Genomic DNA, 12,500 nt, shown 5'->3' on the forward strand with positions numbered 1-12,500 from the left:
TTGTCTTGTTTATTTATCCCCTTCCCTTGTTTATTGTAAGCCGCCCAGAGTCCTTCGGGAGTGGGCGGCATACAAGATCAATAAACTAACTAACTAACTTTGATACCAGATCTCCCCTAATTTGCAAGCAAAATCTGATTTTACTTGTCAACGGGCAGACTTTGGCCAATCATGAATCCCAAAGAAACGGGGCCCTTGGGGGTATTAACGAAACTCCCCAATCCAATTGGTCAATCAGCTATAAGAGGAACTGTGGTATTAATGTTAAGTGTTCATCTTCCCTGAGTCCTTACACCGCTTCAATGTTGGGCTCATGGCCCCGGATAGCACCCCGAAGTTTGGAGTAGCTGGTGAATTATTTTAAAGGAGATTCGGGTTAATGTCAGGGTTCCAAATAGCACCCAAAAGTAAATCAGAATCCGAGGCAAAGGATTCCTCAAAATTCCAATCTATGAAGAGGGCCATGTTGGCACATCTGGGGAAACCCGAATCTGAAAACTTCACGGTTTTCCCACCCTGTTTAAAGTTCAAGATCCTGCCCCCCCCCACACACCCACAAGTCCATCTCATGGTCCAATCATCCACTGCCATGACGACAGATTCCTCCCATCCAGATCTGGCCAAGTTTCCAAGTTTCAAAGACAAAGGATGACCTTGCTTTCCTAGAAAGAATGTTGTTATGGCTGCGTACCGTCTAACTCCATATAATCCCCCCCTCCCATTTTCCCACCATAGAAAATGAATAGCAGAAAGTGTAACAGGCCTAAAGTCCACAAGGAAAGATGGCTTGACAGTAAGATTTCCCCCCCTCCCTCCCCAGAGATGGACCTTTTGTTCAGCTGTGTCTACTTCTTCCTCCAGTACAATTTTCCCCCAAATCAAAGTTCTCTCTGCAATTTCTACGGCTTCCGATGGAGTCAGAGATTTCAGTAGATCCAAGATGTCTTCTCCCTGAAAGCAGATCCGAGCATTAGGTCCAACCTTAACAGGACCGATGTTTGAGGAATGTTAAACACAGGTGTTAAAGGCTTCTTTGACTTAACTTCTGAGGAGATCAACCTTGACTGCTTTTGGATTCAAACTCAACCTTAGGGGAACTAAGATCCTGGCATCCGGGCCCTCTCAATCCCTGGCAAATGGATGGGGAAGAAATGGAGGTAGTGACAGGTCTTATTTTCTTGGGCTCCAAGATCAATGCAGATGGGGACGGCAGCCAAGAAATTAAAAGATGCTCCAGAGGAAGAAAGCGATGGCAAATTTAGACACCATCCTAAAAAGCAGAGACATCACCCTACCCACAAAAGTGTGTCTAGTCAAGGGGATGGTTTTCCCAGTTGCAATGGGTGGCTGTGAAGGTTAGACCATAAGGAAGGCTGAGCGCCAAAGAATGGAGGCCTTTGAACTCTGGTGCTGGAGAAGACTCCTGCATTGAGTCCCTTGGACTGAAAGGCCATCCAACCGGTCAGTCCTAGAGGAGATCCACCCTGGCTGCTCTTTAGAAGGCCAGATCCTGAAGAGGAAACTCAAAGACTTTGGCCACCTGATGAGAAGGAGGAAGGACTCCCTGGAGAAGAGCCTCATGCTGGGAACGATGGAGGACAGAAGAAGAAGGGGACGGCAGAGAAGGAGGTGGATGGATGGAGTCACCGAAGCAGCCGGCCTGAGCTTCAATGGACTCCAGGGGATGGTGGAAGATGGAAAGGCCTGGAGGAACGTTGTCCATGGGGTCACGATGGCTCGAACACAACTTTGCAACTAACAACAACAACATAGAAAAGATGAGATAGATAGATAGATAGATAGATAGATAGATAGATAGATGGATGGATGGATGGATGGATGGATGGATGGATGGATGGATGGATGGATAAGATGGACTGCAAGGCCATCCAACCGGTCAGTCCTGGAGGAGATCCACCCTGGCTGCTCTTTAGAAGGCCAGATCCTGAAGAGGAAACTCAAAGACTTTGGTCACTGAAGGAGAAGGAAGAAGGACTCCCTGGAGAAGAGCCTCATGCTGGGAACGATGGAGGGCAAGAGAAGAAGAAGGGGACGGCAGAGAAGGAGGTGGCTGGATGGAGTCACTGAAGCAGCAGGCGTGAGCTTCAATGGACTCCAGAGGATGGGAGAGGACTGGAAGGCCTGGAGGAACGTTGTCCATGGGGTCACGATGGCTCGAACACAACTTTGCAACTAACAACAACAACATAGAAAAGATGAGATAGATAGATAGATAGATAGATAGATAGATGGATGGATGGATGGATGGATGGATGGATGGATGGATGGATGGATGGATGGATGGATGGATAAGATGGACTGCAAGGCCATCCAACCGGTCAGTCCTGGAGGAGATCCACCCTGGCTGCTCTTTAGAAGGCCAGATCCTGAAGAGGAAACTCAAAGACTTTGGTCACTGAAGGAGAAGGAAGAAGGACTCCCTGGAGAAGAGCCTCATGCTGGGAACGATGGGGGGCAAGAGAAGAAGAAGGGGACGGCAGAGAAGGAGGTGGCTGGATGGAGTCACCAAAGCAGCCGGCGTGAGCTTCAATGGACTCCAGAGGATGGTGGAGGACAGGAAGGCCTGGAGGAACAGCACTTAAGACTTATCTGTTTTCTCTGCTACTGCGTTCGAACCTGACCTGCATTTCAACTCGGGGCTTTGGGGACGCGATCCGCACCTTTTCTTTGTTGACGAGATCCGTGATCTTCCAAATGTAGACTTCAGCTGTGGGCAACATGTACGCCTTTATGATTTTCAGGGCATCTTCCAAAGCTGAAGGCCTGTCCTGTTTAAGGATGAACTTGCCCAGCATCTGGAAGAGAAAAATAGCAATAGCAATAGCAATAGCAGTTAGACTTATATACCGCTTCATAGGGCTTCCAGCCCTCTCTAAGCGGTTTACAGAGTCAGCATATCGCCCCCAACAACAATCCGGGTCCTCATTTCACCCACCTCGGAAGGATGGAAGGCTGAGTCAACCCTGAGCCGGTGAGATTTGAACAGCCGAACTGCAGTCAGCTGAAATAGCTGCAGTGCTGCATTTAACCACTGTGCCACCTCGGCTCTTCAAAAACCAAGCATCAGGTCAACAGAGATTTTGTTTGTGTCAAAATTACGGGGAGTTTCTGAGCATTTATCAAAAGTGGGCCGGAGTTCCTTACCAGAATCATCTGCTTATCGTTTAAAAGGTTGGTGTCTCGTATGCCGTAACTCCGCAGAAGCTTCTTCATTTCCATCAGCCGGTAACCTTCCTCCAGGAGCTTCACCCTGCCAGGAAGCAATTTCATGACAAATTTCTAGGTAAGGCAAAAGATCTCCCTTGGGGTGTGGGGGGAGAAGTGATTAATGTCGGGGTTCCAAACAGCCTCCAAAATTAAATCAGAGTCCAAGGCAAAGGATTCCTCAAAGTTCCAGTTTGTGAAGAGAGCCATGTTGGCACATCTGGGGAAACCCAAATCTGAAAGCTTCCCGGTTTTCCCCAATTAGTTGAAAATTTTGCCCCCACGCCCACAAGTCCATCCCATGGTCCAATCTCCCACTGCCACGCTGGCAGTTCCACCCATCCAGTTCCGGTCAGGTGCAGAGACAAAGGATGACCTTGGCTTTCTGGAAAGAATGTCGTTATGGCTACATATCATCTAACTCCGTACAATCCCCCCCACTTCCATTTTCCCACCATCGAAAATGCATAGTAGAGGTGTTTTTGGAACCCTGACATTACGCAATTCCTTTTACAGGGTGGCTGTGGACCATGGGTGGCAGGGAAGTCCAGCACAGGCCTTTTTGACATGGGGTAAAAAAAAACCAAAGCAAGACAGAGCTTCAGAACCACAATGGAGATAGAACACGAGGAGAGAGATACAGGAGGAGAGACGCCCTCACGTGGCCTCCCTTATATATATATAGCTTCTTAAAGTGACAGTAACCCTACTGACTCATCCTCATGTCATCATCTTGGTTTACAGCCTTACAGCAGCTGGTCGGCTATTACCTTGACAGAAGGACCATTCCCTTCCTGCAGAGGAAACCTCTCAAGGCTACAGACTCTTTTCCTGATTCGTCTCAACCTTTAAAGCGGAGTTTTGCCCCTCCCTCTCTTACCTGGCATGCTCCATGCCCCGGTACCGCTGTACTAGGTCTTCCACACCCGGGCTCCAAGGGACAACGGCGCTATGCATTATGGCCAGCACCCCTTCGAAGATCAACTGGAAAGAACAACCTGATCGTTACCCCACGCAAAATTATTTCCCATCCCGCCATCCGGAGTCGTTCTCTGGCCTGACGCACCTCTAAGTTGGACATGCAGCCTAAGACAGCGATGGCTTTCGCTTCCCACATCGTGTCAAAAACGGAGGACGAACGTGTGCGGTGGCGCAGCAGCAGGTCCTGGGGGTGGTGAAGGATACAGAAAGAGGCCGGGGACTGTTGGAGCACACACACACACCCGCCGCAACCCGACAAAGTCGAACGAGATCAGGGATGCATCCGTACCTTTATGTACTGCAGGAGGATCTCATCTTTTTTTATATAATGGTGGCGCATGTACGGTTCGATATAATTCTCTAAAGCCGCAGGGAGGAGTTCGGCTGCCCGGATTTTGTCAAGCATACGGAACACAATTGTGTTTGGGGTTTCCTAGAGGGCGGCGGGAGGGAGAAAAACCAAGACTGGTCATCGTTCGGAATAGAAGCGGGTCCGTGCCATGTTAGCAGCTGAGCAGAAGTCTTCTTCACAAGGATTCATTCTCTATTCTATCATATCCCGCTCCCGTTTCAAGGATTTGGGGAGGGCGTCAATATTTATCGTGTCATATCCTGCGAGAAACCCGGGGCTGGGGGCTTTGTTTATATCAGGGTTCAGCAACCTGTGGCTCTTTCATCCCTCGGCTGCGGCTCCCTGTCTCCGGTCGGCTCCGCAATCGGTACGGCTTTTGGTTAGGACAGGTAGAGGAGGAAAAAGGATGCCGCGCTAGGAGGAGACTCTATGGTGGCGGAACTGGACTTCCGGTCGGCAGAGGGAAAAGGATGCCGCGCTAGGAGGAGACTCTATGGTGGGGGAACTGGACTTCCGGTCGGCAGAGGAAAAAGGACGCCGCGCTAGGAGGAGACTCTATGGTGGAGGAACTGGACTTCCGGTCGGCAGAGGGAAAAGGATGGTGCGCTAGGAGGAGACTCTATGGTGGGGGAACTGGACTTCCGGTTGGCAGAGGAAAAAGGATGCTGCGCTAGGAGACTCTATGGTGGGGGAATTGGACTTCCGGTCGGCAGAGGAAAAAGGATGCTGCGCTAGGAGGAGACTCTATGGTGGGGGAACCAGACTTCCGGGAGGGCTTCCAGTTAGGACCTTTGTGGCTCTTTGAGTGTTTAAGGTTGCTGACCCCGCTTTATATGAGCCCACAAAGGTTAAAATCTTCAGTGTGAGCCCAACGATGGGATTATGCGATTCGCCCCGACTGCAAAAGCTTTTGACGGCGCCCCAAAAGACTCTCTCCTTACAAACGCCGGCTTTTCCCGCCTACCTTTTCAAAGTTGCAGAGAGTCAGCCTACAGTTGTATTTCCTGTACAGATCTACCAAATCCTGCAAGGCGCCGACCAGATCCATCAGGCGTTGGATCTCCCTGTCTTCACCGTCCTTCTGGAAAACCAAAGGCCACTAAGTCTCATTTTCTCTTCTTTTTTTCCCCAAATAGTTTTTTTATTAAGCAATTTTCTTCGCTTTATATCACCATTTCAATCTTTACAACACTCCGGTATCAGCATATCTCATATGTACATGCAAGTTACTTACATTATTCTTCCTTTCCTGACGCATATATTATATACAATATGCCATTATTATAGTGAGATATATATCTCTATCTCTATCTATCTATCTATCTATCTATCTATCTATCTATCTATCTATCTATCTATCTATCTATCTATCTATCTATCTATCTATCTATCTATATGTGTGTGTGTGTTTTATTTGTGCTGATAAATAATGGAAGGAATAAATGAATGAATTTATAAATGAATGGAATAAATAATGGCTAACTGATGGAAGCAGTTAGCTTCCTCCCATAATTGGGGCTTACCAGGGGTTGTGACTCTAAATATATACCTTCTTCCCTGATAAGGAGTCGAGCTCTGTGGCTCAATGGTTAGCACATCTGCCTTAGAGGCAATACTGCACAGGCTCGATTCCCAGTAAGGGTATGGCTAGCTGATGAGAGCTAAATAGCTTGAAATAGATCTATACCAGTCTCCCTTTATTTATTTATCAGCACAAATAAAAAAACACAAATATAACAAAGGCAACAGTAAAAATATTGGGTTTCTGTCTGGATGGTCTCTTGTGACGAGTCGATAGACAGAGAAAGGAAGCAGTAGGCCTCCTCCCATATTTGGGCATACCAGGGGTTGTGACACTAAATATATACCTATTTCCCTGGCTCAGCTGATAAAGGAGGAGAACCTTGTGGCTTAGTGGTTAACACAACTGCTTAATAGGTAATACAGCACAGGTTCGAATCCCAGTAAGGGTATGGCTAGCTGATGAGAGCTAAATAGCTTGAAATAGATCTATACTAGTCTCCCTTTATTTATTTATCAGCACAAATAAAAAACACATATATAACAAAGGCAACAGTAAAAATATTGGGTTTCTGTTGTGATGGACTCTTGTGACGAGCCGATTGACAGATGATGGAAGCAGTTAGCTTCCTCCCATAATTGGGGCATACCAGGGGTTGTGACACACTCTCTCTCTCTCTCTCTCTCCCTCCCTCCCTCTCTCTCTCTATATATATATACACACACACATACACACACACACACACATACACACACATATATATATAGAACCTTTTTTGCCACCTCTAAATTTACTTTTGCATTTTTAATCTTTACTTCAATTATACCACGTGTCCCAAATCAAACAGTATCTCGTTTCTTGTTTCTCCTCTTCCTTTTATTTCCACTGTTCGCCTATCCGTCTCTGCACATTCTAGCACTGCTTTTTAATCACCACTCCATCGCCAGCTGTTATTATGTGTAACACGATATAATGTGTGGTTTCCCCCCCCCCTATAATTCCCTCTTAATATACTTAATACAAATAATTCCGTCTCGTTTTCTAGAGCCGTGATGGCACCCGGGCCAGAGGTGGCATTTGCCGGCAGGCCTGGGGTTGATGAGTTCCCCTCCCCTCTCAACTTGTGTGGTTGCGTGATTCTTGCTTATTTTAATTATCTGTATTTTGTTCTATGTTTCCCTTTTCCCTTTTTTGAATTGTTCGCCGCCCTGAGTCCTTCCCGGAGAAGGGTGGCATACAAATAATAAAATTCAATTCAATTCATGCAAAGCCCTCTCTGTGGGCACATTTATTTATTTATTAAATATATTTATATGCCGCCCAATCCCGAAGGACTCCGGCCGACTTACAAAAAATATATAAAAAAACACATAACAATAAAAGAAAACAGTTTAAAAACAACAAACACCTCTCATACATTCGTTCTAATCGGGGCTGGACCTCAACAGTGAGGTCAACAGCCCCCAGGCCTGCCGGAACAGCCAGGTTTTTACAGCTTTCCTGAAGGCCATGAGAGTGGGTAAGGTCCGGATCTCTGAGGGTAGCTCATTCCAAAGGGTCGGAGCAGCCACAGAGAAGGCTCTCCTCCGGGGGCCCACCAGCCGACACTGTCTGGCTGACGGCATCCAAAGGAGGCCCAATCTGTGGGATCTTACTGGCCGCTGGGAGGTATGTGGCAGCAGGCGGTCTCGAAGGTACCCTGGCCCTAAGCCATTGTACCTGAGAGACCGCCTCTTGCCGATCACCTCCCATAGACCGATTCGATCACACAGGTTAGGTCTCCTCCGGATTCCATCTGCCAGCCAATGTCAGAGCCTTCTCTGTTGCAGCTCCAGCCCTCTGGAACGATCTCCCCGTGGAGATCCGGACCCTTACTACCCTCCCGGCCTTCCGCAAAGCTGTTAAGTCCTGGCTGCTCCAGCAGGCCGGGGGGGCTCTCGTAATATTCAGCCCCCCGGAGATTGTGACTGTTGTATATTTTAATGTTGTTTGTGTATTATTCCCCTCCCTTGTTTTATTGTAAGCCGCCCGGAGTCCTTCGGGAGTGGGCGGCATACAAATCAATAAAACTATAAACTAACTATAAACTATGTAGGGCTTTAAAGGTGATAACCAACACCTTGAATTGAGTCCGGAGACCAATTGGCAGCCAGTGCAGCTCACGGAGGACAGGTGTAACGTGGGTGTACATGTGCCACCGCCAGCTGCTCTTCTGGGTTTTGGTGCACGCATGAACACTGGCCAGCTGATCTCCACACGCACTGGAAACCAGAAGACCAGGTGGCCAGCGCAGGAATGCGTTCCGGTTTGGGTACTTGGTGCCAAAATGGTTCGCCATCATCCCTGTTCTAGAGGCAAAAACTTTCCTTTTCTTCTTTGTTTGCCATCTGGTGTTTCTCAAGCTTCGCCCCTTTAAGCTCTGGGGGGCTTTGACTCCCATAATCCCCCCCCCCAGCCAGCCTTTAGGCATAACTACTTACCGAAAAATGGAAGAATGAGGCCAGTCCAACATCACCGACATCTTTGCTGGTAAAAAACACCTCTGCCAGCGCAAGGCCGTTTTCTGGCCAGTTGGCCTGTTTGGGGGGGAAAAAACAACAACCCACGATTAATCCATCATCTATGGGACGAACAGTAACGGTGCCTCTAGAGACTTGGGGCAATTAAAATGCACTTACTTTAGGGAAGAAGAGAGGGATAGGAGAGAGGGCGGAGAGGGGGAGAGAAAGGAGGAGTGGAAAGGGGAGAGAGGAGAAGGAGAGAGGTAAGGGAAGAAGAGAGGGATAGGAGAGAAGTGGGAAGAGGAGGAGAGAAAGGAGGAGTGGAAAGGGGAGAGAGGAGAAGGAGAGAGGTAAGGGAAGAAGAGAGGGATAGGAGAGAGGGCGGAGGGGGGAGAGGAGGAGAGAAAGGAGGAGTGGAAAGGGGAGAGAGGAGAAGGAGAGAGGTAAGGGAAGAGAGGGATAGGAGAGAGGAGGGGGAAGAGGAGGAGAGAAAAGAGGAGTGGAAAGGGGAGAGAGGAGAGGGAGAGAGGTAAGGGAAGAAGAAAAGGATAGGAGAGAGGGCAAGGGGGGGAAGAGGAGGAGAGAAAGGAGGAGAGGTAAGGGGAGAAAGGAGGAGAGAGGAAGGGGAAGTAGAGAAGGATGACAGAAGGAAGAAAGGAGGGAGGGAGGGAGGGGGAAGAGAGAGGGAGAAGAAAGTGATGGATACGGTAAAAATATGGCATATGGAGAGCAGAAGAGCCAATCATTGTTTTTGGGAGCTGATGGTAAGATGTAAACATTTAATAATACAATATGATGTTGGCTATGTAATTTTTTTTATTAAAGAGTTTTAATAAATTTTACAAATATTTCCCCTTCCTTCCCTCCACCCCAACCCTGCCCCCCCTCCAACCCTCCCTCCCCCCAACCTCCCAGAGCAAAATACAAGGTATAAACATTTAACAATCATACACTAACATAGGCTAACTATAGCATCCTACCTACCTCTTGTACTTTAACTCCCCTTTTATTAAGCTAGCCTTAAGTAAATTATTACATTCCTTGCTCATTCATTCATAAGCTATCTGGAGTTTCTTAGTCCGATATTTATTTTGAATGTAGCCAATCCATCTTCTCCATTCCAGCTTATATTTCTCATCTGAATGGTCCTTCAGATATACTGAGATTTTAGCCACCTCTGCTAAATTTGTTACTTTTAACATCCATTCTTGACTAGTAGGCAATTCTTCCTTCTTCCAGTACTGCGCCACCAACAATCTTGCTGCCGTTATTAAGTTCAGAATCAAATTAGTCTCTATAACTGTACAGTCTGTAATTATACCTAGCAAGAACAGCTGGGGAGTGAATATTCTCTTTTAAAGAATATTTCGAATAATCCACCATATTTTTAGGCTATGTAATTGTATACAGGTGATCATATGCTATGAAAACGGAAAAATAAAAAACTTTATAAAAATAAAATGCACGTACTTTGTCCGTCAGTTCGAGGCTCCGAGCACGTCCTTCCAACCACTTTGCTACTTCTTTCTGGAGGACAATAATAATAATAATAATAATAATAATAATAATAATAGACTTTGCAAAGAAGCCGATGAAACTGTTGATCACATACTCAGCTGCTGTAAAAAAAAAAAATCGCGCAGACTGATTATAAATTGCGGCACAATTCAGTAGCACAAATGATCCATTGGAATTTGTGCAAAAATTATAATATTAAAACAGCAACAAACTGGTGGGAACATCAGCCTGAAAAAGTCACCGAAAATCAGATGGTCAAGATCTTGTGGGATTTCCGTATACAAACCGACAAAATACTGGCGCATAATACACCAGACATCACACTGGTTGAGAAAAACAAGGTCACAATCACAGACATCGCAATACCAGGTGATAGCAGGGTCGCCGAGAAGGAACATGAAAAAATTGCAAAATACCAGGACTTAAAAATCGAAATTCAACGATTATGGCACAAACCATCAGTGGTAATTCCAGTGGTAATTGGCACACTCGGTGCTATTCCAAAAGCACTGGAATTACATTTGAAACAGTTAAAAATTGACAAAATCACCATCAGTCAAATGCAAAAAGCTGCACTGCTTGGATCTGCACGCATATTACGAAAATACGTTACGACGTCCTAGGCCCCTGGGTGGGGCCCGACTAGTAACCAATGCCAAATCCGGCGAAACAACTGGCCGCTGTGATACAATTGTATAATAATAATAATAATGACCAAGCGGGGTTACTGATTAATCTCATAGCCAGAGCTTGGATGGGGCCGATTGGACCACAAACAATCCCCAAATTTATGTCGCTAAGCAAGACAGTTGCTAAGTGTGTCTTGCTCCGTTTGATCACCTCGTCGTTAGGTGAATCAAGGCAGTTGTTAGTAACACGGTGTTGTTAAGCGAACCTCCCTCTCCGACTGAAGGTCGTAAGAGGCGATCCCATGATCCCGGGACCGTCATAAATAGGAGCCAGTGGCCCAGCATCCGGGTTTCGACCCCGTGGATGTGGGGTTTGCTGCAATGATCGTACGTCTCACACTTACGACCTCCGCAGCATCACGGGGTCAAAATTCAGACGCTGGGCCCCTGACTCCTATTTATGACGGTGTGTGAAGTGTCCTGGGTCATCATAAGTGATGGTCAGAAGCCTTTTTATTCACAGGCACTAAAGCGAAGGCTTTCGATCAAAGTCCTTCTGTAAGGAATTCTCCCTTCCTTCCTTCCTTCCTTCCTTCCTTCCTTTTTTCGGAACCATCTGCCGGTCCTTCCTCACAAGGGACTCCTGGATCTTACCTGTCCACGTGGCAGCACCCGCCTTACGAAAGGAAGAACCACCTGCTTCAGCCACTGAGCCAGCTCTTGGAGGGGAAGCGTCCCGGAGATGGACTCCAGCAAGGCCTCCAGCATTTCCTGGCTGAAGCTCCTTTCCAACGCCGCCTGTGGGAGGAAGAGAAATGTTCTCACCACCAAGGGATTCAGGCGCTTGTGAATCGAGTTTTCAATTTAACGGGAGCCTTAGTGGACAAACCCATTAAATATGAGCCAGCAGTGTGTGCCAGCAGCCAAAAAAGCCAATGCCATCCTCAGTTGCATTAACAGAGGGATAGAACCAAGATCAAGGGAGGTGCTAATAACACTCTATAAAGCCTTAGTAAGGCCACACCTAGAGTCCTGCGTCCAGTTTTGGTCACCGCATTATAAAAAAGGATGTTGAGACTCTAGAAAGAGGGCAGAGAAGAGCAACCAGGATGATGAGGGGATTGGAGGCTAAAACATACGATGAACGGTTGCAGGAACTGGGCATGGCTGGTCTAGGGAAGAGAAGGACCAATATTTGAGGGGGTCAAGCTATTCTCCAAAGCCGAAGAAGGCCAGACAGGGAATAATGGATGGAAACTGAACAAGGAGAGATTCAACCTGGAAATAAGAAGGGATTTTCAGACAGAGCAATGGAACAGAAGTTGCCTTCGGAAGTTTTGGGAGCCTCATCCCTGGAAGCTTTGAAGAAGAGACTGGACTGCCACCTGTCAGAAATGGCGCAGGGTCTCCTGCTTGGGCAGGGGGTTGGACTAGATGACCTACAAGGTCCCTTCCAACTCCCTTAATCTGTAAACCGAATGGCTTAAATATGGCCTGGAATGAGATTGCAGAGCTGCTGGCTTGGAGCCCAGCTCTCACAAAGAGCCTCTTGGGATCAAGGAAAAGTTCAGAAACACCCTCCAGTAGGGAAGACATCCTGGATGCCTTAATAGTCAACTCTAGGAAGGAACAAACACACTTGGAGGCCACTTAGGTAAAAGTTCCCCTCGCACATCTGTGCTAGTCGTTCCCGACTCTAGAGGGCGGTGCTCGTCTCTATTTCAAAGCCGAAGAGCCAGCGCTGTCCGAAGACGTCTCCGTGGTCATGTGGC

At 47.3% G+C, this 12,500-nt stretch overlaps 1 protein-coding gene across 1 annotated transcript in view; it reads right to left on the reverse strand.

Moving 5' to 3' along the window:
* Window positions 1-12,500, reverse strand: part of KNTC1 (kinetochore associated 1) — a 63,505-nt gene that overhangs the window by 31,066 nt on the left and 19,939 nt on the right. The window contains exons 21-30 of the mRNA XM_087703468.1: window positions 11,383-11,526; window positions 10,052-10,108; window positions 8,561-8,656; window positions 5,523-5,657; window positions 4,496-4,639; window positions 4,292-4,390; window positions 4,106-4,209; window positions 3,166-3,271; window positions 2,682-2,816; window positions 829-951 (exon numbers count right to left, since the gene is read on the reverse strand). Coding sequence (XP_087559594.1) covers window positions 829-951; window positions 2,682-2,816; window positions 3,166-3,271; window positions 4,106-4,209; window positions 4,292-4,390; window positions 4,496-4,639; window positions 5,523-5,657; window positions 8,561-8,656; window positions 10,052-10,108; window positions 11,383-11,526 — 1,143 coding nt within the window. The remainder of the gene's footprint in view (window positions 1-828; window positions 952-2,681; window positions 2,817-3,165; window positions 3,272-4,105; window positions 4,210-4,291; window positions 4,391-4,495; window positions 4,640-5,522; window positions 5,658-8,560; window positions 8,657-10,051; window positions 10,109-11,382; window positions 11,527-12,500) is intronic.

Source organism: Thamnophis sirtalis, unplaced genomic scaffold (genome assembly GCF_051295495.1).
Source record: "Thamnophis sirtalis isolate CommonGarterSnake01/CBP01778 unplaced genomic scaffold, rThaSir2_p1.2 scaffold_2, whole genome shotgun sequence".
Lineage (NCBI taxonomy): Eukaryota > Metazoa > Chordata > Lepidosauria > Squamata > Natricidae > Thamnophis > Thamnophis sirtalis.